The sequence below is a fragment of the Alnus glutinosa genome, chromosome 2, assembly GCF_958979055.1.
Source record: "Alnus glutinosa chromosome 2, dhAlnGlut1.1, whole genome shotgun sequence".
Classification (NCBI taxonomy): domain Eukaryota; kingdom Viridiplantae; phylum Streptophyta; class Magnoliopsida; order Fagales; family Betulaceae; genus Alnus; species Alnus glutinosa.
In genome coordinates, this window is record NC_084887.1 from 20,625,298 (window position 1) to 20,652,567 (window position 27,270).

At 36.8% G+C, this 27,270-nt stretch overlaps 1 protein-coding gene and 1 long non-coding RNA gene across 5 annotated transcripts; both read right to left on the minus strand.

Moving 5' to 3' along the window:
* Nucleotides 1-1,982: 1,982 nt before the first annotated feature.
* LOC133861615 (uncharacterized) lies at nucleotides 1,983-2,956 on the minus strand. Its single transcript, XR_009899044.1, has 3 exons — nucleotides 2,749-2,956; nucleotides 2,139-2,245; nucleotides 1,983-2,016 (listed from the first exon to the last, which is right to left on the minus strand). It is a non-coding gene; the product is annotated as an uncharacterized LOC133861615 (long non-coding RNA).
* A 103-nt stretch (nucleotides 2,957-3,059) lies between these two features.
* On the minus strand, nucleotides 3,060-10,291 carry LOC133861614 (pentatricopeptide repeat-containing protein At5g55840). Of its 4 annotated transcripts, none has more exons than XM_062297404.1 (9): nucleotides 10,028-10,291; nucleotides 6,596-9,887; nucleotides 6,273-6,474; nucleotides 5,883-6,171; nucleotides 5,487-5,698; nucleotides 4,020-5,145; nucleotides 3,699-3,845; nucleotides 3,474-3,554; nucleotides 3,060-3,253 (listed from the first exon to the last, which is right to left on the minus strand). In XM_062297404.1, the coding sequence occupies exons 1-2, from the start codon at nucleotides 10,185-10,187 to the stop codon at nucleotides 6,598-6,600; spliced, it is 3,450 nt and encodes a 1,149-aa protein (XP_062153388.1). In that variant the 5' UTR covers nucleotides 10,188-10,291; the 3' UTR covers nucleotides 3,060-3,253; nucleotides 3,474-3,554; nucleotides 3,699-3,845; nucleotides 4,020-5,145; nucleotides 5,487-5,698; nucleotides 5,883-6,171; nucleotides 6,273-6,474; nucleotides 6,596-6,597. The 4 variants fall into 4 exon arrangements, with proteins under 4 accessions (XP_062153388.1, XP_062153387.1, XP_062153386.1 ...); XM_062297403.1 differs by having other exon boundaries at nucleotides 5,945-6,171; nucleotides 6,562-9,887; XM_062297402.1 differs by having other exon boundaries at nucleotides 6,562-9,887.
* Nucleotides 10,292-27,270: the final 16,979 nt, after the last annotated feature.

The following is a 27,270-nucleotide window of genomic DNA, read 5'->3' on the forward strand; positions in this document are numbered from 1 at the left end:
ATCTCTCTAAAATAATTGTTTAAAGAATAATGTTATACACCATACTTTTATTACATTTTTATCTCATTATCCCGATATGACAAAGTTTAGTAGCCATTGGATTTTTTATTTTTTATTTATTTATTTTAACAATGGTTGCAATACATATCCATGTTAATATAGTGAGATAAAAATAAGACAAAAGTGAAACATTACAAAGGGAATGATAGTTAAAGGAGGAAAAATGTAGTTAACCTAATTATATAATAACAGTAATACCCCATGAAATCCTCTTTGCTCCTCATTGCCTAGAATATATATATATATACACACATACACACGCACGCATATACTAATAGTAGTTGATTCAAATTTTATCATCTTAACTATACATAAGAGATAGAAATAATAAGTCATCTTAAGGCTATTGGGGGCTTAGGCCAATGGGGATAGTTGAACCACTCCCTTTCACCACGGGGTGGCTCAACCACCCACCCACCCTGGTGACTTGCACGGTGCCCCTTTTTCTTTTTCTTTTTTTCCTCTGCTGTGCTTGAGATATGAGCCGTTTATGTTTTACTTTTTCTTTTAAAAAAAAAAGAAGTCCAGAGAAGAGCTATTGAACCCGGTGCTGCCTCTAAGCATTGCACCAAATCTCAATCCGGTAAGATAATGGACATCAATGAAATCAGCCAGTTCAAAATCATTTGAGGTCCCATGTCCTACAAATCGTTGTAACACTGCTCACATGTTTTTAAAAACGAGAACAATACATGCCCAACAATCAATATACAACCAGTGGTAAAGTACAAGGGGTTTCATAGTTGAAAAGAAAAAAGTTTCATAAGAATTACAACGCAAAGTGCTCCCAAGTACCATGTCTCCATAATATTTAGATGCATTTAACCTGCTACAAGTTTAGAAAATTTAATTAACAATTCAATTAAAGAATAAGGAAGAGAGAATCTGTCTACAATTTACGTCATTAAATATACATAATACATACCCTGCTATGTGGTTACAGAAACTAATTTATAAGGCTATATAAAGGATGAAGCTCGAGGCTAAATACTCTATCAACAAAAAACCTACTATGAACAATGAAAATATATGTCCATCAACATTTTGTACACTTCCCTAGAACTCATTGGCATGGCAAGAATCCAAAGAATTAACATTTTCTAGCCAATTCTTACTGAGCAGCCCACCATTCCGCAAAAGCATAATTATCTTCTGTTGAATTGATAATAATAATAATAATAATAACTGATTGCCAGCCTCGATGAGAGAGAAAAAAAAAGCTTTCAAGAAAGTTCCTGGCCTTCCATCTCCTGAATTTTATTGTCCACCTGGGGCAGTCTCTTTTACCTGCACCACAAAAGGAAATGGCAATAAGAGCAATGGTGTAGTAATCAAAACCATCAACACACTAGATCAAGAACACACCATTTCAAGATTTCACTTGAAATGGAGAGGATCCTATTCCGGACACACCAGGCATGCACAGCCCATATATGTATACTCAGCATTTTGCCCCACTTGGTTGTTAAACAGAAAGAAGGAAAGAAAATTTATAAACTGTCTTACTAGATTAGCTTTCTTCCCAGGCAATCTAATACCTAACCCTTCCTCCCACTCGTTGTTTTCTCGATCCAATCAAGCACAAAAATATATTAAAATAAAATTTTATTGCGCTGATATATTCTCTAGGACCTCAATGTCCAATACCAAAAAACGCTAGCGATTCTGTAGAGAACTCGCCTTACTTGTTACACCAAAAAACTCGAATAAATAATATAGTAGCAGTAGAAGTAGATGATGAATAAGAAATTTTAAAGGATGGAATAATGGGAAAGGATGTCTAACTGACATGTACATGGCAATTTTAAAGGCAGATTGAACTGCTGGGGCAACAATATCACGTTAAACTTAGGTCAACCAAAGCCAAACCCTTCATTGGCTTCATGGATAGCAAGCAGCAGGCGTTCTTGAAGCTGTTCCTTTGAGGTATACTTGTGAAGGTCAAGCTGATTAAAGCTGCAGAACGAGGGAGGGAAAAGTGAATTAGTTAGTTTAAGCCCTAAAAGCAGACACTTTGATTCCAAGTACCCATCATCTGGCTACAAAAGATAAAGGCTGTAATATATCTTTACACAGACCATGTATCAGCTGAGGGCAGCCGGTCAGGAGCTCCATATGCCTTGTGAATCTGAAACCTTTGAGGACTGGAAATACCTTGCAAAGCCTTGAAACCCTCCAAAGGAACCTGAATTATCATAAATATGTAGTGGCTTAAAATCAAACATACAATTCATAATTACTATAACTAATACAAAAACCCTAAACCGGCTTTACAAACCCTTGCTCCAACTACTTGGTTCGGCTAACCAATGCTGAGAATCAAAATTTACAGCACTTAAAAGGATTACATTTCAGATGAGGAGAAAACCAGAAGTCAATGCATTACCCAAACAAGATAAAAATCTAATTAATTGAAATAATCAAACTTCTGCCCTTGCCATTCAAAGATAAATTCTTGGAACTGAACCCACACTGTCAAGTCAGATTTCGAGGGAAAGAAAGATTGACAGTTAAAAAATAAATAAAAACAGAGCAAAACAAAAGAGTGGTCGTGGGACAGCAAAAGAATATATGTTAAAGCATAACATCACATCTTAATCAATGACGTCTAGCATTATTGCAAAGGAGTATTTTATAAATTTAAAAGTAAAAGGAAACGCGGGGAGGGTGAAAATAAAAGTCACATACATGCCAAACATATGAGTCCACTTATATTATGTTGTGCATCGAACTACCATTTCATGTATAGTGCAATAAATTACATTCGACATTCCAGTGACAAATTGCAGTAGTCTTGCCATATCTTCCTTGCTGAAAGCCGTAACAACCTCCCAAAACCATTGAATAACACCAGATGCTGCTGTATAGCCAGTATACTCCGCGTTGGCCTTCAAATCCTCCACTGCAAAAGCAACGACACCAATCAGATACTTTTAAGTAAAGCACAAGAACACCACAAATATTCAATGACCGCATAGGAAAGCCAAACTTACAATCAATTTCTGGAAGTCCACTTATAAGTAGCTCAAGCTCTTTATCATTGAAAATAGAGATAAGTTCTCGTGGTACCAATTCATTGAAGCCATCTAAAAAGGAATTAATTCAAGGACGGATAGTATTTGTCAAGATGTGCCAGGCAACAAGGTCAACATACTCTTACTTTGTTTCTTCTGTAACCCTTATATTTCTTCCCCTGGGTTTAAGCTCATAATCAGTAACCTTTTCAAGAAAAAAGCAAAAAAAAAACACACACACACAATAAACAAAGATCTTACTCCAGACAACTTGATGTAATCTTTGAAAAATTTCTCAGTCTTAAGAAGATCAGATTGAAAGTTCTGAAGATTTTACAAAAGCTGCTAACCAAATTCTATACAATTTAAGAAACAGATCATAACTTGTAATTTACATACCTCCTTTTTTCCATAAAGGAAATGCTTTTCCTCATCTGCATCCATGCTAAATGTCAGGTCAGGAATGCCACTCACATCATTCTGAAAAGGGTCAGATATAGAAAATGAGACAAAAAGTGATATTCCAAACAGAACAGCCATAGCAAAATGTCGGTAGAACCACAAGGGTCAAAAAAAAAAAAAACATAAAAAGACACCGGATTGTTAGCATATGAACCCACTGACCTCCAACATCCACTTTAAATTCTTGTAGTAATCAGGATCAACAGCCTCTATATCATGGTAAGTGACCTTGGCACCAAGTATGTGCTAGTAGAATGATCGAGTAAAATAGACATCCAAAAGCTGCCCATCAAACAATGCCTTTGCAACCTGCACAACAATTCAGAGAAAAATGTAAAAAAACCTTTGGACTACAGTTGCAAAAACCATCTATGATAACAATATATATATATATATATATATATATATATATATATATATATATATATATATATATATATATATATATATAACCAATATCAGAACTGGTCCCAAAGAAATTACCACTCGGCCCACGAACTTGAAGTAGGAAAGATGTTCTGTCTGGTAGACAGAATTGGGGTTTGGCTGGAAAGTCGCATTGTTTCCCACAGCAGTGAAAAGTAAAGCCCCCTTGTCAAATATAACCCTTGACAGTAATTGATACCATTCTCTTGTCAGACCTCCAGCATCAATACCCTCTTCACCTTGAAATTGCACATTCAATCGTCCCTTTAGATCCTGAGTGGGACGCATCCACAACTGATTGTATGAGTCCTCCAAGCGTAAGCCCTCCGCACACTTATCCGCAATGGGCCGGAGAGGTGCTACTCGTGCTGCTGCCTAATTCTTGAACGGAAATATGCTCGCTTATTGTCAAAATCAATCAGCCTTGGTACCTTCAGCAGCATTGAAAGTGATTTCTCCAATAAACCTGGATTCTGTCCAATAAAAGCATTCAAAAGCGATCGGTGCTTCTCAGCAAACCTTGTAAATGTGATGGCACCGTCAAGCTTCTTCTGAGGATCCACACTGCACTTTGTGATTAAAGAGGCTGAACTCCCAGAAGATTCATTGACTTCTCTTGCAGTTATATTGGCATGATCTTGCTGCATGATAGACTGGTTTGCTTGTAGCTTTTTCACTCAAAACAAAGAAAGCCTCAATGAAGGGCAAGAGTCTCTGGGTTCCAGGAGGAAGAGGAGATGAAGAAGAGGTCCCCTGGATATGCTCCCCAACATTTATATTTGACATGGTATGAAAGGAGCTGACCCAGCTGTGTCTCAGTCACACTTATACAATCACTCAATTCTTGCCACAATTCAAGTCCGACATGCAGCTTTTTCATAGTAGCTTGCTCCTCCTGCTCCTGCTCCCCATCACTCTCAAGTCCTGTACTCTCATTTATGCTAGGTGAAGTGAGAGTACTAAGTGCTTGTAGTACACATAGGATTGCTGCACCAGCCATGGAACCAGCACTTGAACCTAGCATGTGTGTTTTCCGCAGTGTGACAAGCTATCAACAGCTGAACTGCTCAATCCACGGGATAATTCAGAAAGCTCTGAAGTAAAACACATTCGATGGGGTGCAACAACTGAGGCCAACTTCTTCAGCACCTCACCAGAAAGCATATAAACTCTATCTGAAAGCCTAAGTAAGTTTATAGAACAGGTTAGTCACTCATTTATCTGAGTTAAGACAAAAAGAAGGGGAAAAAAAGCAGAGGGAGAATGCTGCAGCAGAGAAAAATTAAAAAGGAGGGTAATGCAGACATGAAGCGGATACATAGATGAAGTGAAATGCAAGTATCCTAATGGTTAGCAGGACATTAAAGAGAGTTATACAGGCTACAAAATAATAAAATAGTAAATAGAATATCTAAACCATCCAGACATAAGGTTCAGAGAATTAAAAGTACCGCTCATGACCAAGAATGCTGCACAGATTGCAAAGTTCTGATTGGGGCAATCGTAAAAAGATATTATACGTACCAATGCTCCTCTTTCCGTCTGAAGTGGATGACTCAGCACCAGCATGTTTATCCTCTTGCTTAGACTCTGGTTCCGTTGAAGGAGTATCTTTTTGGACATCACCAGAAGCTTCATTGACAGGCAAATCCTGGGAATTCGCTGTTGCCGGTTCAGATTGAGGCTGGTACTCTAAATTTGACGCAGCAGTATAAACAACTACTTGAAGCAGACTCCTGACCAGCAGCATTGAGGAAAAATATATATATATATATAAAATTAAAACAAGATGGATTCCAGGTTATTACAATTAATTATAACAAAATTATGGAACAAGCTAATATAATAATATATAATTAGAAATAGACAGATTGTGGCCAAAGCTATTTTGAAATCACTTGACCAAGACATCAGATCTACCTGCTCAAGGTGAGCAGTGCTGCGTAGAAAAAGCAGTAAAATCAAAGCTTCAGGAACAGTACCAACGGAACATCCACATTCAGAGAGTTGCCCAAAGGTTTTGACGCAAATCCTCCTTCCACAATTTTCTTCTTGCCTTTATCCTTCTTGCTTTCCAAACATATAGGACTTAGAGGCTTTAGAACAAGTAAGGGATCAAAGTAGAATAACATATTGGCAACAGCAGAATGATTAGTAGCCAAATATGTCAATATCTCAAAAGTTCGATGCAAGACCAGTGGAGGAAGACCTGTTAAGGGACAAAATTTGAGATAGCATTAACAATAAAAAATTAATACATAAACAAAAAATTAAGCAGATGGTTCTAGTGACATCAGATGAAACTCTTACCATCCAACAACTGGGATCGACCACAAAAAACATTTGACTGGCAACCATAAAGCCTCTGGGAGTTAATTGTTGTCAATCCATTGACTGAAACTTCAGCCTCAGGCTTAATCATATCAAGCAAAAGACACGCTAGAATTGCCCTTGTAACACTATGTGCACATAGGTTTAACAAGAGTCTCTGCAAGAGGCCTTTGCCAAGGGGCTAACCACAAAAAGAAAACAATTAGACAGATATCATAATACAGTAAACACACAAACACACATCTCATTGCCAAGTAACTTGCAGTACCATATTTAGTCAAGGTAAGCATTATCTGCCAGACCTCTAGAAGAAAGGTTTATTTTTCGTGTACCAACTCAGACTACATTGCTTCCTTCTGTTTTTCTTCAACGAAGTTATTTTTTCCATGGCAATCATCAATCCCTCATTTAATTGTTGGGTACTTTGACCCCAATCCCAAGATATCCATCCCTTTTCCTGCAAGTCCTCCAAAAGCATTTCACCCTTGACAAGATTATTTTCAGCTAAAATGGCATCGATAAGAACAGTATAGGTGGTGGTGTTGTGCCATAGACCTCTTTGTTTCATCTCTTCATAAAGTTCAAATGCAGACACAACATCACCATTAGCACATAGTCCTGAAATGAGAACATTAAAGGCAGCAACATCAAGCTTCACACCACAATGTTCCATAATGCCCTTCAACTTTAGGGCCTCTGTAAGGTTAGCATCCTTGCAGAACACGTGCATCAAAGAAGTAAAAGTCGCAGTAGTGGGAACGAGTTGCATCCGGAGCATGCAATTAAGAACCAGCATGGCTTCTTCAATTTTTCCACATCGTGCAAGCCCTCTAACCATAGCACTCTCAGCAACATCACGGGAACTGATACCTAGTGCTCCCATCTCGTCTTTTAGCCTGAATGCTCCTTGTATATCTCCCACTCTACACATACCATTAATTAGAGTGATATACTGCTTGCACCTAGGGATGAAACCCTTTTCCAACATGTCATGCAAAAAAATATGGGATTCTCGGAAAGATGAAGTTCTAAACAGTCCATTAAAGATCGCATTTTGCGTATATACATCAGAACTAACTCCAGAAACATTCATAATATTAACCAGATCAAAGGCTTTCCCCATCTCACCAGTTTGACAACACTTGGTAATAAGCATGTTAAATGTAAACTGATCAGCTATAACACCTTCCATTGTCATTTTTTTCAACATTTTGATACCAATGTCCAACATACCAGACTCACAAAGTCCAAGAATAAGAGAATGGCACGTTAATTTATCAGGCAGAAAACCTGCCCTGGTCATAGCACTATACAATCTAGAGCATGCCAATAAAACCTGTTTCTTTGAATATCCATGCAAGAGAATATTATATGTAGACAAGTTAGGACTCAAAATTTTGCTTCTCATAGTAGAAAATACATCATTTGCCTGCACCATTTTTCCCATCTTTGAGTATCCATCTAAAACTGCATTAAGTGCAATAGTATCAGGGCTCAGACCTTTGTTCTCCATCTCTTCATAAAGATACATGGCTGCCTTTGATTGTCCGGCCTTGAAAAGGCCATCAATTAAACAGGAATACAGTACAAGATTTGGAGTAAGAGCTTCATTTTCCAACAATTTTTCCAACAAGAGGATAGCAGCAACTAATTTGCCTTTCCTGCAGAACCCAGAAAGAAGGATAGTGTATGTATGACTATCAGGTAGCACACCATTATGGATCATCTCATCAAGAAGGACCACTGCCTCCGACAAATTCCCCAATTTACAAGTCTCAACAAGTATTGTGTTGTAGAGAACAGCATCTACTCCAGAGGGAATGCAGTTGAGTTTATTCAAAAACTTTTTTGCCTCCTCCAGATTCCCCCCCTTGCATAGCCCTTTCAGTAAACTCCCATATGTAAAAGGACTTGGGTGATGACCTAATCTAATCATTTCATCAAGCAATGAAAATGCTTTTAACCCATCACCCAAATTTCCGTAGCCATCTATAATACAATCAAAAGTTACAGAGTTAGGACCAAGGCCAACTCTACTCATGTGATGCATGAAATTTTCTGCTCCTACGAGTTCTCCAACTCTACATAAAGAAGTAACCAACACGTTACATGTGAAATGGTCCACTTCATGCCCATTGCTAATCATAGCTTCATAGACTTTAAATGCCTCTGCAATATTCCCCATCTTGCAAGAATTATAAACTAATGTAGAGTATATGATATTGTTTGGTACAAGTCCAGCTTTATACATTTTACATATTATTTCCTTTGCACTTTTTATCTTCCTGACTCTGCAAAATCCGTTTATGAGCACTGAAAATGTGACGAGATCAGGATTGACACAATCTGTGAACATCTTATAGAGCAATTGCACAGCTTCATCAAGCAACCCATTTTTGCATAATCCATCAATCATTACTGTGTACACAATACAACTAACCACCATCCCTTTCATCCTCATTCTCTCCAGCATGCTGCTCGCTAAGTCAAACTTGGCATGCTTGCACAACCCATTTAAAAGAGTCCCATAACTGACATCATTAGGTCGCATTCCTCCCTCTTCCATCATATCCAACAGTTTAAATGCTTCTTCAAAATTACCCCTGTTACAGTGCCCATCGATCAAAGCATTGTAAGTAATGCAGTTTGGTGAAATATTAAGCAATGACATCTCATCCAAAAGCCGAGTAGCAACTCCAATCTTTCCCTCCTTAACAAACCCATTGATTAGAGTATTATAGGTCACTTCATTCGGAAATAACATCTTTTTCCTCATCTTTTTTAGCAGTAAATAAGCTTTCGCACTCCTGTTATTTCTACACAAATCATCAATTAACATATTATATGTACATACATCTGCTTCAATACCCTTGGATCCCATGTGATCAATCAGCTCAAATGCCGCTTTGTATCTCCCCTTCTTGCAATACCAATTCAGCATAGTATTGTAAGTGACAATAGTTGGAACACAATCACTCTCTTCCATCTTTCTTAACAAATAACCGGCTTTCTTAAGCTTCCCTTCCGTACATAAAGAATTTAGCAATATATTAAAAGTAGTCACATTAGGACAAACCTCCCTTCCAAGCATTTCTTTGAAAAAAGACCAAACTGGCCCAGCTCCCCAATCTTTCACCATTGAAGCTAGAATCATATTACAAGTAAAAATTGACGGCCTAAATCCTCGAGAACCCATCAAATAGAAAGTTTCCACAGCATCCCCAACCATCCCTTCTCTAACATACACCCTAATTAGAAGGTCAAAAACTGCAGGACTTGAATTGCAAAGAGGGTATGTGTTCATAAATGCATCAAAGACAGAAGTTGGCCCAATACCCATTTGTGATATGTGCCTCAAAATTGATTTTGCAGGGCCATACATTCTAGCTCTAACAATTACATGGGTTGTGATACAAAATACATGGGTAAGATGGTTGAGTTCCAAACCGGGTTGCTTGATGACCCAGTTGAGGAATTTCAAGGCCAGCCTCCCATGAACAGGTCTAAGTGAAGCCAACCTATACTCCATATGGTTCAGTGACTCCCAACGGTCTATAGTAAGAATTGCGTATATGCTCTTCTCCATTTCTGAACCTGTTCCCAAAAACCAAAACTTTCAATGAGAAAACATATACACACAAACACACAAGTAGCACAGGCACGCATACGTGTATAGAGAGAGAGAGAGAGAGAGAGAGAGAGAGAGAGAGAGAGAGAGAGAGAGAGAGGCATACCGGAGGTTTGTGTGTTCTGCTTCTGCAAAGCTTCATTATGGATGCGAGAAGTGTGTAAATTCTTTTCTTTGGTAAAACTAGAGAAACACAGGTGAGAAATCCGTCTAAAGTTTGATAATAGAGAGATTTTGGCAAAAGAAGAACTCAAACACGAATACATCAATGGCTCCTCTCTTCCTCAGCAATCAGCATTGCCATTACCCTCTGGAATTAAAGGAATAAGTGAATGAAACTAGTCCAAAGAACTTCATTGATTGATACCAATTTTGGGCTTAGCAGGGATTAGAAATGGACCCAGAAGGAAAGTCGAGATTGGGATGTGCAATATGTGGGCTCCTGATCCGAAGAGTCTATAAGCTTGGACCTACCCGCAAAACTGGTCTGTGGGCCTTTCTACATATTTGAGACCAAGTTAGGGTTAAATACCTATTTGCCCCTGTGCTTTACAACATTTATCTTTTGCCTCCTCAGTTTCACTTTTTATCAAATTTGGTACCGGTGGTATATGAAAAGACGGAAATGGTACCTCCGTCTAATTTCCTGTCCAAAACTAACGTTCAGCCACGTCATCCTACAGGTGTCGGCGTGCATGCGCGACACCTATCCCAGTGATACAGTTCAGCGCTGACGTGGCTATCATTTTTCTTTATTATTATTTTAATAATTTCTTTTATATATATATATATATAATAAAAAAAAATAAAAAAAATTCTGAGGATGGCTCAGCCACCCCTTTGGGCCACAGCCACCCCCATTTTGGAAGCCACCCCCAAGGCCATTTTTGGGGGTGGCTGAACCACCCCAATGGCTCTTGGGGGTGGTTCGGCCACCCCCAAAGGCCAAAATGGGGGTGGCCGAAACCACCCCCATTTGGCTTGGGGGTGGGTCGGCCACCCCCGTGGCCCATGGGGGTGGTTCGGCCACCCCCAAGGGCCAAGGTTTTTCTCACTTTGGCCCTTGGGGGTGGCCGAACCACCCCCATGGGCCACGGGAGTGGTTCGGCCACCCCCATACCGGCCGGTCTGGAGGTGGCCGACCCACCACCAGGCCAAATGTGGGTGGCCGGCCGCCCCATGTGGCCTAAAGGGGTGGCTCGGCCACCTCAACAATTTTTTTTTAAAAAAAAAATCTTTAAAATAATATATATATGGTACAAAATATATTGATTTTATTTTATTTTATTTTTTGACATATCTGCACAAGAAGAGGAGGGGGATTCAAACTAGTAACCTCCATTTCATGTGGCGTAGTCTCCAGCCGATTGAGCTATTCCTTAGGAACAAAAATATATTAATTGTGTACAAAGTACCATGTGTGATATATTTATAAAACCAATGTACCATTTCTGGTAATTATTTAAACTACAGGGGGCACATCATGAAATATATAAAACCACAGGGATATACATTGGGAAATGGAGGTGGCTGAGCCACCCCTATATTTCCCAATGTATACCCCTGTGGTTTTATATATTTCATGATGTGCCCCCTGTAGTTTAAATAATTACCAGAAATGGTACGTTGGTTTTATAAATATATCACACATGGTACTTTGTACATAATTAATATATTTTTGTTCCTAAGGAATAGCTCAATCGGCTGAAGACCACGCCACATGAAATGGAGGTTACTAGTTTGAATCCTCCCTCTTCTTCTTGTGCGGATATGTCAAAAAAATAAAATAAATAAAATCAATATATTTTGTACCATATATATATTATTTTAAAGATTTTTTTTTTTTTTTAAGAAAAAAAATAAAATAAAATTATTGGGGTGGCCGAGCCACCCCCAAGCCAAATGGGGGTGGTTTCAGCCACCCCCATTTTGGCCCTTGGGGGTGGCCGAACCACCCCCAAGGGCCATGGGGGTGGTCCGACCACCCCCAAAAATGGCCTTGAGGGTGGCTAAGCCACCCCCTTGGCCAAAATGGGGGTGGCCGAACCACCCCCAAGGGCCATGGGGGTGGTTCGACCACCCCCAAAAATGGCCTTGAGCCACCCCACAGAATTTCATATATATATATAAAAGAAATCATTAAAATAATAATAAAGAAAAATGATAGCCACATCAACACTGAAGTGTATCACGAGAACAGGTGTCGCGCATGCACGTCGACACCTGTAGGATGACGTGGTTGGACGTTAGTTTTGGACAAAAAATTAGACGGAGGTACCATTTCTGTCTTTTCATATACCACCAGTACCAAATTTGATAAAAAGTGAAACTGATGGGGCAAAAAATAAAGGTCGTAAAGCACAGGGGTGACAGGCTATTTAACCCACCAAGTTATACATATGTGAAGAATATACCAAGCTATAAAACAAGGTTACAACAACAACAACTCCATAAGCATCATGGATACATATCCATTCACGAATTTAGTTTGACAAAAAAATGACAAGGTTACATCCATCAAACAAAATGACACTTGCATAAGAAATCTCAACAAAACATCCTCAAAATTTTTAGGAGTAAAAGCACAATGTCATTATCTATCTGAAGCACCGTCCAATCATCCATAATCTATAAAAAAGTTCACATAAATCACTATCATGAAACTCATTATCACCATATGATTGGAACTCAATATCCTTCGTTGCATGCTTCCTAATGAAGTTATGATCATGAAGAGCCATAGTGACGGGGTCCACGTAGTTAATTTCTTTTTAATAAACGAGCTGGACTTATAACCAGCCCACCTTGTGTTGCTTTAATAATGGGCTAAGCCCCAGCCCACTTATGTACTAGGGTTAGGGGTCCTAGGGTTCCTACGTGAATCTATTTAAGGACATTTTCATGTAATCGTATGCATGCAATAAGATAGCCCTTTTCTTCCATGTGCTTAAGATGAGCTGTTTCTTGGCTTGGTGAGACGCCAAGGCCACAATTGTGTGCGTTTCCCTTCCGGTGCTGCGTCACATAGACGCCAACAATTTTCATCTTCATCAAGACTAAAGGAAGCCATCCAAAATATAAGATAGATTTGCGTCTTGCTCATTAAGAATAACCAAGATGAGTGACAACTTCATGTAGCAATTTCAATGCGAGAATGTAAATGCCCGTAGTAAACTTGTTCATGTATCCAAGGAAGCTCATCATTCATGGCATTTATGAGAGACTCCTATTCAAAGTAATCACAAAAGAATTATACAGAGTTGGAACGTAATCACAATAACAAATGACCACCTTGTATAGTATCTGCTTATGTGGTTGGTGTACTCAAATTTACTGCACCTAAGATCTTCATGATCATCCCATACTTGCCCCAATCATATACCATTTCATGCTATTATAATATCGCTGGAACCTGAAAGTAAATAAAGAAAGAAAGAAAATGGATGTATTCCATTCTCAGTTAGACTGTTACCAAATATTAATAGTAACAACAATACCTTCAACAATAGCTCTAAAAGACTACACAAAACTACAAAGACAAAGCCAACAAAAAAATCATTTGTAACTTTTAATCCACAAATCGAAGATCCGGATCTAAGACTATCTGATTGTGTCCTGTCAACAAATATGAAGCTGCTAAACGTGTAGTAGGAAGTACATATAAGAACATTCACAGCCAACCAGAATAAGCAAAGCTAACCTATCTGCTACTAGTCTACCACTTCATAGCAAAATTTATCAAACTAATCCAACTACCAAATCCTGCGGAACTCATTGAATATCAAAATCACCCCTTTAAGAATACTTCAGGTTATTGTTTTCAAATTCTAATGGAAGATAATGAGTTCCTCAATGTTCATATATAATGGCGATATCAGATATAAAAGTAAATGAAATATGGAACAGAGAAAGACAGTGACACCTATTTTTAAGGACCCTGTAAGATGTAACCTGTAATAATTCCTCTCACATCAACCATTTTCCTAAATTCTATTTTTCCGGATGCCTTCTATGCTAAACCATGATTGTTGATTGAACCCATGAACTAAACCTCCAAAATATGAATCACCATCAGGGAAATGGACTCAATGACCGTAACTAATCATAGTTTGTGTTTTTTTGTGTGATTTTTTTTATAAAAAAAAAAAAAAAAACAAGTAATGAAACATTAGTCTACAATGCAGAAACATGTTTTGCTGTTTTGAGAATAGAAAACTGTTTCCAAAATAGATCATCAAACAGACTCCAAAGTTTACAAATAATGTGGCTTATCGGGATTCCTATAATATGGTGTTCTAATTTTATAGAAATTCTAGTGGTAGAGGAGGGGTGCGTAACCCCCATATTCCGGGTGGATACGACCCACAGCTTAAGATGCCCGAGTCCTGCAACCCTCTCTCTTTGGGCTACTTGAATTGCAGTGAAATTCGAGCACCCCACATGTAGGGGATCCTCATTCGCTCTATATGACACGCGAGGCCACCCTTCAGATCATTATCCACCAATTTCATTCAATCTCACTAAAATAATTGTTTAAAGAGTAATGTTATACACCACACTTTTATTACATTTTTATCTCATTATCTTGATATGACAAAGTCTAGTAGCTATTGGAATTTTTTTTTTTTTTTTTTTTAAACAATGGGTGCAATACACATCCACGTTAACATAGTGAGATAAAAAAATAGGATAAAAGTGAAACATTACAAAAGGAATGATAGTTAAAGGAGAAAAAAATGTAGTTAACCTAATTATATAATAACAGTAATACCTCATGTAATCCTCTTTCCTCCTCATTGCCTCGAATATGTATATATACATAAATACACGCACCCATACACTATCAGTAGTTGATTCAAATTTTATCATCTTAACTATACATAAGAGATAGAAATAATAAGCCATCTTAATGCTATTAGGAGCTTAACCGCCCCGTTTGGCCACTCAACCTTTGAAGGTGACTATCTCTCAAACAAACAAAAAAAAAAAAAAAAAAAAAAAGCCATTGGGGATGGTTGAACCACCCATTTTCACCATCATACTCTTTTTCATTTTTCTTTTTTCTTTTTTTTTCTCTGCTGTGCTAAATATGAGCAGTTTTTTTTTTAAAAAAAAAAAAAAAAAAAGTCCAGAGAAGAGCTATTGAACCCGGTGCTGCCTCTAAGCATTGCACCAAATCTCAATCCAGTAAGACAATGGACATCAATGTGGCAATTTGATCAAAATCAGCACTCTAAGCATTGCACCAAATCTCAGTCAGGTAAGATAATGGACATCAATGTGGCAATTCGATAAAAATCAGCCAGTTCAAAATCATTTGAGGTCTCATGTGCTACAAATCGTTGTAACACTGCTCACATGTTTTTAAAAACGAGAACAATACATGCCCAACAATCAATATACAACCAGTGGTAAAGTACAAGGGGTTTCATAGTTGAAAAGAAAAAAGTTTCATAAGATTTAGAACGCAAAGTCCTCCCAAGTACCATGTCTCCTTAATCTTTAGATGGATTTAACATGCTACAAGTTGAGAATATTTAATTAACAATTCAATTAAAGCAAAAGGAAGAGAGAATCTGTCTACAATTTATGTCATTAAGTATACATAATACATACCCTGCTATGTGGCTACAGAAACTAATTTATAAGGCTCTATAAAGGGTAAAGCTCGAGGCTAAACACTCTATCAACAAACCCGAAGCCAGTTACCCGGTTATAACCAGGTTTTTAGGAATGTAATAGCCGAAATCGGCTCCGGGTGCCCGGTTATCCGGTTATAAATAACAGGGTACCAAACCGGTTTTCCGGTTACCTAGAGCCGGTTGATACCTGGTTACAGGTTCCCGACCGGTTATAACTGGCCAGATTTACACCCCTATTAACAAGAACCCTGTTGCATTATGTTGCGTGTGAGTTTGTGACTTATCTTTCTTTTATGAAGCTACTGAGTTCATTGTATAAATGACATGTTTCTCCGTGTGCTAACTTACTAAGTTATGGACTTACACTTTATCTTTTTCACCTATAAAATATCTTTGTTTTATTGTCGGTCATTCTTTAAATGACGGTGCATGGGAGCCCGAACAAGGGGATGGCGTTATATGACCTTACTAGGTTGTTTTTTGAGATTGCCTCTGATACTATGGATGTTGTGGAGGAGAGTGGCACTGTGATGTGATGGGTAGTACATTCTTAGGGTTCTTATATATGTGGTACCAAATATTTTGCTACCCTTGAAGTTATTTTGTATGGATGTTGTTTTCCTGACTATTGAGACTTGATATGTATTATTTAGAGATTTAATTTTGGTGACCGGTCTACGATTGAGATAATTGATGTTCCCCTTTATCCTTTAAGTCATATTATGATGTTTTTTAATAACTGCTCTAGCTATCATTTTATGCAACGTAGTTGTGTGGCTATCTTGTTTTATATTGAAAAAACAAGATGCGTCTTCTGATGCATTTGCTTCTCATCAAGGGGTTTATGTAACTCTTATAATTATTTACTTAATAAATAAGCACAGGAATTTTACAGTGACACTCCGAGTTAATTACCAGCTAGGTGATTTCGGAGGCGTTACAAGGATGACTCAATATTTATTTTTAATAGATAATATAACTAATCCATTTAATTTTTCTTATGCCATAGTCATTCGTAAATAGGATTTTATCAATTTTACCAATTGTGTCAATATCCCTCCTCAAACTTTCAAAAAATATTAATGTCCCCCCTAAGACTAACAAAAAGACAAAAATAACCCTAAAACTTTTTCGGTAAGACAAAAATGTCCTTATAAATTTGAAGAAAAAAACTAAAACTAAAAAATAAAAATAAAAAACTTAAAAAAAATATTTTTTTTTCAAAAGAAAATTAAATAAAAAACAAAAAAAAAAATTAAAAGAACAATTTTTTTTTCAAAAAAAAAAAAAAACCAAAAAGAATGATTTTTTTTTTTTAAAAAAAAAAAAAAAGGAAAAAAAAAAACTAAAAATTATAAAAATAATTTTTTAAAAAAGAAGTTTTAATTTTAATAATTTTTTAGACTACTTCACAAAAGGGTATCGAATTATACCGCGTTTTGACAGAAGGGTACTAAATATTAATTTCTCTCAAACCCGAGATTTTAACTATCAAAATGAGTCCCAGAAGGGCATTCCTTCTGTTCTCGGCGTTAAAACGTGACGGAAGTCGATTCACGTGACTTCCACGTGACTTTTTTAATGCGTTTGGTCTTCTTTGCCCTTGACTTCAACGGATACAATTTCGAACTTAAATTTGGCCATCGTATCATATTTTCCTATTTTTCCCAAATTGCTTTGTAAGTCTTCGGAAACCCTAGAGCTCCCCATCTGTACTCGTGCACTAAGAACCCTAACCATGCTATTACAATGTGGCTTGTTTCGGCAGTATACACAAGAATCAAGCATCAAAGGCTGATTTTGACTAAAGGTAATGAACGTTTTTGCTTCTTCTTTTTTCAGTGTAAATGAATATTTGTTTAACCATATTTGTTTATTTACGGATTATTTGTTTTTTTCCAAAATGCTGGGCGTTATTTGGGGTTTATGGACATTTTTCCCATTGTTTAGGGTTTAGGTTGTTACGGGACCATGTGTTTGGTCATCAGCAATTTCTGGGTCTTATTGAAGTTGCTGAGATGGTGTATTTTATATATTCTTTGGTTTGTGGTCCTATTTTGTTTGGGTTTGTGGTCCCATTTCTTCCTGTCATTATCTTGTTTCAGGTTTGTTGTTCCCTCTTTTTTTTTGGTTTGTGGTCCCATTTCGGGTTTGTTGCTTAGGGTTGAAGAAAAGTTCAATTTTTTTAACATTATTTGTTGTGGTTAGTGGGTCTTAATGTGTTTGCCATTATGGGGTGAATTTTGTTTCGGTTTGCTGGCTGATGCCTTTATTATGCATGATGTATCCAGAATTGCTTTACTCTGCTTGTGGACCCAATGCCTTTACTCTTTTTTTTTTTGTTTTTGTCTGCTCACTAGGACATGTCATTGTTTTGTCTATTTGTATATTTGTAGGACACGTAATGTATCCAGAATTGCTAATGTTTGAGGTGCACCACGGTGACTGATTTAATAGGGAGCATAGGGTCATATATGTCGGTGGGGACATATCACATTACCCTGACCCATATGATAGAGACGAGTTGTCATTTATTGAGATAGAGAGGGTAGTTAGGACTTATGGGTATGGTCATGGTGACCTAATTTACTATAATCTACCTACCATGAGTCTAGATGAAGTGCTACGACTTATTTCTTCTGACCATGATGTCATTCAAATGGTGGAGCACCATAGGGAGCATGGAATTGTAGAGTTATATTTGGTTGCCTTTGGTGTAGTAGATGTAGATGAAGAAGTAGAAGTACACGGAGAAGAGGGTATTCTTGATGAGGAAGAGGAAGAAGAATATAAGAGAGTGTCTGTATACAGAAGTGACCCATTCTGGGACCAGGTTCTAAGTGATGACTCTGATGCTTATGATTTAGATGGAGATGTAGAGGTGGGATTAGAACATGATAATATTCGAGTAGATGAAGGGTTTGGACTACAACCAGAAGATGTTGTGGATCAGGAGGTTGGAGTAGAAGTAGCAGTTGGTGAAGCAGAAGAGGGTGAGGGTGAGGGTGCGGGTGGGGTTGGGGGTCAGGGTGGGGGTCAGGGTGAGGGTTATTCAGATATTTCTGGTAGTGATGAACTGATCTCACCTAGTGTTAGTGATGAAGAGGGTGCGGCTGAGGCTGAGTCTTCAAGACGGCCCTGTGTCACCAAGAGGGTTCCATTTAGTAAAGATGATTTGAAAGATCCGATTTTACAGTGTGGTAACACTTTTCAGGATGTGTATGAGGCATTCCACGTTGTCATGCCATCTCGGCAATATGGCATGGTGGAGGCATCCCAAATGATTATTTGAGTCATTACTTTGGAAAGGAGATGTACTTAAAGGCATATGCACCCATCATTTACCCTGTACCAAGTGAGAAGCAATGGGTTAGGATAAATCAACCGAAGATTGAACCACCTAAGTCAAGAGCAACTATAGGTAGACCTAAGAAAGTTAGAAATAGAGGTGCTGATGAGACATCAAATCCATACTCAGTTAGAAAGGGTAGCAAGAAGAACCAATGTGGTATGTGCAAGAAATATGGTCACAATACTAGAACATGCATTGTTATGATGAGGCATGATGAAAGACAACAACGTAGGAGAACTTCTATAGAAAACATGCTGCAGATATTGACTGCAATCTTGACAGGGTAATGTTTCTTGTTTGTGATTGTTTAGCATACATTTAGTACCTAAAGGCATATGTTTCTTCATACTGCGAGTTTAATATGTTTGAGTTGTTTTATGATGGTTTCTGACATTTGATGTGTTCTTTTTAGTTGGGTGAATCCTCTGGGCACCATCTGTAGGCCATTCCAGTGCACCAACATCTACTACCCCAACATCTAGTGCCCCAACATCTGGTGCCCCAACATCTGGTGCCCCATCTACTGCCCCATCTACTGACAATCCTACTGTACCAACAAGGGGTCAGGGTCAAAAGAGGGTAAGAGCAAGAGGAGAGGGTACAAGCACTACATCTACTGCACCAAGTAGGGGTGAGAAGAGCACTAGAGGAATGGGTGCAAGAACAAGATATACTAGGAAGAAGGCCAGTACCAGTTTGGCAACTAGAAGCAGAGTTGGTGGAAGATTGAGAGCACATCCTAAACAAACTAACCCAAACACTCGAGGAAAGGTGATGGCTGACCTCGCTGGGAACCCTTCTGGACCACCCAAGGTTCCAGGAGGTGGACCTGCATGCTCATGGGGTCCTCCTAGGGTTGCAGGTGGCATAACTTTCAGGCTAACTCCCCCCGACTTTGACATAAACAAGGAAAAAGCAACAAGTTTTGACATTCCTCCACCTGTAGGCAAAAAGGATAAAGGAAAGAAGAAGATTTGGCAAGTCTGATGTGTATTTTTGGATATGTGTTGTACATTTTGGAAGGGCATGGACAACATGGTTATGATGTATATTTTGGATTTCTATTGTGTATTTTGGAAGGACATGGACGGCATGGTTTCAGGATGTATTAACTTAACTTATGATATTTAACAGCATGGTTATGATTTGTAACTTATGTTATTTAACTTATGGTACTATTTTTTGGAAGGGTTTAATTTGTAATTTCAGTAGCTAAATTTCATGTGTTTTGATGTTATTTGAGTAATGGAAGGTTAATGATAGTATTGATGTGTTTTGATGTCATTTGAGTCATGGAAGGTTAAGGAACTGTTATGTATTCGTTTGTTTTTTGAAGTGTTTTAATGGAAGGTTAATGATAGTATTGATGTGCTTTGATGTTATTTGAGTCATGGAAGGTTAAGGAACTGTTATGTATTGGTTTGTTTTTTGAAGTGTTTTAATGGAAGGTTAATGATAGTATTTATGTGTTTTGATGTCATTTGACTTTTGTCTAATGATTGGAGGAATTTGTTTGGTTTGTGATTGGATGAGTCTAGCTTTTCTATTCAGGTTTTTTATACCAACAGGTTTACAGGAACACATTTCGTACCATTTTGAAACCAAGTAGTTTATGATGGCATTTTGGTATTGTCTGTTATTGCATTAATCTATTGGTACCAATTTTGGACCCAAAACAACAATTGGTAACAAATGGTACCAACAAGTTTACAGAGACATACCAAATTGGTCATTTACAAGTTCTTTGGAATCAACACTGTAACGCCCAAGAAATAAATAAATTGCTTAAAATAAGAATGTATCGAAATGTTAGATAAATAAAAGTTTAGTTAATGCATAAATGTAAGAATACGTTTTTTTCTTTTTGGTAAATGTGAATATGCACATGTGAGAATATTAGACCTAATTGGCCTATATATATATGTAGAAGTATTTAATTAATTCTTGCATGAGGTTCTAATTTTATGATATGCTATATGATTATATAGGGATATATAATTGAGCAATATATATATATATATATATGTATGTATATATGTATGTATGTATTTATGTGACCAACCGGATTAAGAAACATAAACTAAGATGATGACTTCTAGAGCACCAGTTTTCTAGCTTAGTAAACTAGGTGGGAAACATCAATTGTGTGGGTATTTTTGAAAGTATGAACCATCATCAAAGATCCCATAAAATCCAGCTCAAATAAGAACAAATCAGGCCATGTAATAGGCTCGGCAGTTTGGGATGGATCAGAATGTGTAATTGAGGGATACAAGGGTTTATAAGCTAAAAGTTATTGAGTGAACAGTAACTGAATGCTTAGCTGGAAATGATATTTTTGTTTAGTAATCATCAACACTAATGAGATATTTTGGGGTGAAAATGAATTGGAAAGTGAGTGAGAGAGGAGTCCTAGTTTGGGTGAAACCAGGAGATGGTTAGTTAGCTCAATTAGTTAGAATTCAAATTATAGTTAAAGGAGATAAGAGATATTTAAGAAATTTAATGATGGTTTTTATCCTAAATCCAGCATTCACCAAACACCTGGTTGCTCCCTAACCACAGATCATTTTGCTTGAAGAAATCTGGACCCCTCATGTTCTCTATAGATATGAGACCAAGCTTCAGCCATTGTTCAAGGAAAATATCACCGAATATCATTTCTGCATTAGAGTTCCTGCAACATTCCCTGCCTTCGGTTAGAACAGAAAAACCAGAATTGAAATCATTCCCTCATTGTCGTTTCTATTATCAAAACATGGAGAAGAACTTAGAAAGTCATACACATATTTTCCTCCTTGTGACATTAATCGGCCAGTAGCAAGACAACCGAAAAACGGAATTTCAGCTCTCTGTTTTTACACTTCCTGTTACCCTCCTTGTTTGAAGTTCTTGAGAGCAAGTGTAACACCTTGTATCTTGTCCCTTCACGGTGTATTCAATATACAACAGAAAAATGAACTAAGGAACTCAGTTTCAATTTCATTCTTCACACCTTCGGGCAATAACTTTTGAAGAGACAAAGGAGAGTTCAACTTTAATCTCAACCCAACCTGGAATTTTCGGACAGCAGCTCTTAGTTTTCACCTTCAGCAATAGGTTCTCTATTTATCTGGTTGAACAAAGGAAATCTTCTCTTTTTCACCATATAATCATGTCCTTACATATCCTTCTTTTTATATGGTTGTTAGTGACCTTTGGATTAGGTTGACAACAGCAAAAAGAGATAAGTGCAGCATTTATTTCATCTAAGCAGAACCGGGTAAGCTTCCTAAAGGAAGAAGAATAACATGATATGTATATAGGTAGATAAATGTTTAGATGGAGGAATGATAAGCATGATTTGTTGTATGTATATATATATATATATATATATATATATATATATATATATAACAGAACCAAAAAAATGATGTGTTTTTGCTGTGAGATAAACCGAACCTGTTTGCTAAGAAATGACCGTGTAAAGTGTGAATGGGTTATAGATGTGTGTTGTGGATATATATAAAGTGCTGAAACAGAAAAGTAAAAGGGTGTGTGTGTTGTGCGTGCTGTGATGAAACAGAAGAAACAAAAAAAAAAAAAAAAGTGTGTGTGCTGTGTCTGTACAGGTGGGTGATTAAGTGTAAGGTGCTGCATGTGGGAGTGATTTAGGTAAACAAGTGTTGTGCTTTTATGGTAAACGTGTAGGTATATAATGGAAGTATAAAATATATATATATATATATATATATATATATATATATATATATATATATATATATATATATATATATATATATATGCACCTAGAGATGGAAAATCGTGTGTACATGTGTAAAAAGGTGTGTGGGTTTAAGTGCTAATGCTGTTGCTATTTAATAGAAAGTGTGTGAGTGTGATTTTGCTATCAAAGAAAAGTCAACGTGTGTGAAAGTGAATGGCAGATCTGTAGTTCAGATTAGTGTACATAAACAAGTGGAAAAATAGTGAAGGGAAATAGAGGGGACTAAGGGAAACACATGGGTAAAAACAAAAATTACTTATTGGTAAGTTGGTATTCGGATTAGTGCAGAAAAGTGGGATAAAATCTGTACCAAAAGGGAGTAAAATTTACAAATAGTGGTTGTAGTGTGCAGTATATAAAAAGTTAATCAAATGGGGAGTCCATGGGTTGCTTACTTAAGCACTAAAAATAATAATGTAGTCATATATGTATATGTATACTCTTGATGTGAATATATGAAAAATATATATGTATAATTTCTATTGTTGTATGTATATATCTATAGGTATTGTACACAACATAGAATATATATAGATACCTATATATTGTAGTGTCAAATACAAGAAATTATAGGTTCCAAATATAGTGCTAAAAAGATATGTATATATATATATATATATAATCTCTTTTGTTAGTATGAAAATGATAAAGTTGCAATTAAAAATGTGGTTATTAAAATATCCAAACAATTAATGGTTCCATGTAATAAAGGACTAGAAGAGATTATTATAAGTGATAATTTTCTTAGCACTATTTACTAATTTCATATTTCATGAATATAATCCTGCAGTTGATATTTTTGTGGACCATGTGGAAGCGAAGGACTGTAAGTATAAATTACTTACTGAGGGTAGTACTGGATTTCAATAGTGTTGTGTTTATGTTTTATTTTAATTGGATACGTGTGACTGATTATTGCATTCTGTTAATAATCAACCTATTAATATTGGGTGCTACGTCTCCCAAAGGTTCAGGATGGGAATAGTGCTTGGAACCGAAAACCCTTTAATTCATATTGATTGCTACTGTCTCTCAAAGTGCTAGTGGAGTGACGTGGAAAGTACTCTGCTAGTGCGGAAACCATGCTAATAAAATGTAATGTAGGAGACACGTCGTCGAACGTCTCAAATATGCTAACCGGGGGTACGACCCTTATACAAGAGGAGTGCAATAACTATATTGAACTGTTAAACTTTGCATAGAAAACTATCACTGCATCATTATGTTATATATGTTCCTTAAATAATGCATAAATCATTGATTTTATTGAACGACAGTTAGCTCACTTATGGAACTATGGGTTTGTGGTAATAACCACCCTCTCATAGATGATTGTGCAGGTACAGACACTGATGAGTATCAGGATAATCAGGATCTTTATGATGATCCTGGTTTCATAGATGAGACTATCTGATGTCTCCTTTTTGTGATAGACTTGCTGAACAGTCTATCTTTTATGTTGCTATTAGGTTTTTATTTTACGCACCTTCTAGACATCTTATGTTTTATGGTTTGTAATATGACTACTATTATGTAGGATACGGCCGCATGTGGCTCTTATGTTATTGCTTTTGGGGTGTATTTATTTGTAAGACCTTTTATTTATTTTAATGTAAGTTGAGGTATTTCAATCAAAGCTCTATATGTGTTGAAAGGGAATTGTCCATGTTGGTTTAAAAAGAAAAGAAAAAAAGATATTCATTTTTTCAGCTGCGAGATTTATCGTCTCTGAAAGGTTAATGACATGTAATTATCCAGATATAATTACTTACGCCTTTTGTAAAAAGCGGGTCGTTACAAACACAGTATTACAGAATATCACCCAATGATAACATGTACCATTTTGAAACCAAATTGTTTATGATGTCATTTCTGGTATTGTCTATTATTGGCATTATTGCCTTAATTTGTTGGTACCAAATATTGTTTATAACTCTGTGAACTTGTTGTTAACAAATAGACCAATTGAATGGCCAATAACATCCATCCAATTTTGGTACCAATTTTGGACCCAAAACGACAATTGGTAACAAATTGTAGCAACAAGTTTACAAAGACATATCATATTGGTCATTTACAAGTTCTTTAGAACCAACACAACAATTGATATCACCCATGAACAACAATATTTCAAAGATAACAACTACAATACACTTATCAAGGGAAATTTATAATTCGGCTAACAATTACAAACCAGTTACCAACCTTGAACACAATCCGATCAACACTCACAACATTACAAGGCATTACACCATTACAAAAAAGTTTCATACCAACATCATCCTCGATGTATTGCACTGGCTGTGAGATTGAGGATATATCAGCAACAACAGGAATATCACCCATGACCAAACAAAGGCAAATTGTATTTCATCTCTACTGACCGAAGCTTCATCTTCTGTCTCTCTAGTTTCGACTTGTATTTCTCAGCTTCTTCCCTGTATTTATCAGCTTCATTCTTATTCCTCTCAGCTTCGGACTTATATTTATCCGCTTCATCCGAGACCTGGGTTCCACTCAACTCCCATTCAAGCTTCAAACTCTCTTGCCACTTCCTCAACCTCGACACAACTCTTCGACCGTACACATACATTTCAGGATCACGCCATGAAAAATAATCACATTTCACAGCTTCTTGCTGCATAATCGGAAAATCCCATCAATCAAAACTTGTGGAACCCTAAGGGAGAAAAAAAAAAAAAAAAAAAAAAAAAAAAATTAGGAAAACAAAGATGGAACCCTAAGGGAAAAAAAAAATTGGGGGAAGAAATTACTTACCTTGTAATTTACACAAGAATAAAACCTTCTACCAAAATTTTCCATGGTGAAGGAAGTCCATGAACATGCTTTCAATCCACATTTACACAGTGGACTGGTAGAGGTTGCCGAGCTCGATTCACTGTCGGACATAGATTATGATCGTAAACCCTTTCATGTGAAGAAGGGAAGAAATTAACTCATGCAAGAAAACCAACCTTTCACGCGTTGATGGAGATAGGCCGAAGCTGGGAGTGTATGTATGAGCTGAGAGTGTATCAATGTATGAGATAAGTGCTTTCTGAAGGAGTTTTCAGACTTGATCAATTCGTTGAAGTCAGGGGCAAAGAAGATCAAACACATTAAAAAAGTCATGTGAATAGACTTCAGTCACGTTTTAATGTCGAGAACAGACAGAATACCCTTCTATGACTCATTTTGATAGTTAAAACCCCAGGTTCGAGAGAAATGATAATTCAATACCCTTCTATCAAAACGGGATATAATTCGATACCCTTTTGTGAAGTTATCCCTTAATTTTTTGAGTTTTTATTTTATTTTATTTTAATAATTTTATGAAAGATATTTTTATCATTATGGGGACATTGATATTTTTTGGTAGTTTAGGGAAGACATTGATACAATTGGTAGTTTGGAGGGACATTAACAATGAGGTGATAGTTTGAGAGAATTATGTGTATTTTTTCCCTTTTTTTCCTTTCAAAAATATATTCTGAATTTCATATCTTTAGTAGTTCAACAACCACACCCTATATTTACATGAGGCCTATTGGGAAGCTACAGTGCTTCCCAATACATTGAGAAGCTGCAGTGCTTTCCAATTAACAAGTTATTTTAATTTTAAAAAAGAAAAAGAAAAAAAGAGCTCCTCCCTCCTTCTGGTCGATTCACTCATCTTCTTCCTTTTTATCTTTCTTTCCTTCTCTTTCTTCCCGCGAATCACAGCAGCCTCTGCACAATCTTCTCCTCCATTTTCTCGTGAACCAAACAAAGTTGAAAACACAAATTCCCAAATCTTATTCAAATTTCTCACAAAACAACCAAAACAGATAACTGAATAACTGTAATCTCGTTGAAGCCACTATTCCTAGTATGAATAGTTCCACTTACCCAAATTTAGGTACAAAGCAATCTTGTTGTAATGAATTTCTAAGGAGTAGAAAGAATCTGAGTTGCGTGGGAAAGAAGTCAAGCGAGTGGCCACGTTGAGTCTTTGGCCCCAGAGCATTAAGTTCAGTCGGAAAATTGAAACTTTGCCATTTTATCCGATTCAATGTGTCAACTTGAACCAGATTCCCGGAGTCCATTATCTGTAATCTCTGCATCAAAATGAAGGGAGCAAAAGAAAAAAAAAAATACACCCATTAGAATCTGTTGGCTGCTTACTGATAGAAATGATTCTGTGTAGAGTTTTACCTCCACACCTTGTTCGGAAGTCCCTATCCGCCCTCTCTCTTGCTCTTTTGGATCCTTCAACCTTAAATCTCCATCAGTAGTGAGCTCTAGCACGCATTTATCTCATGGTTCGAAGGTCTCTGTCCATGGTGGTTTCACTAGTTTGTTTCTGGCTTTCTGCGTTGTAGAGAGAGAAATTGAGAACAAAAGGAGAAAATGAAGGAGATGCTTCTGGAAAGTTAAAAAGGAAAGAAAAAAAATGAAGTAAAGGATAAAAAAAATAATAAAAAACAAAAAAAACAAAAAAAAAAAACATATATTAATATATAGGGAAATATAAATGGAAGCTGTTGTAGGGTGTTTTTTAATAGAAAACAAAAAGTGGTCTGATTTCCTAAATTTTCTCTAAATTTAGA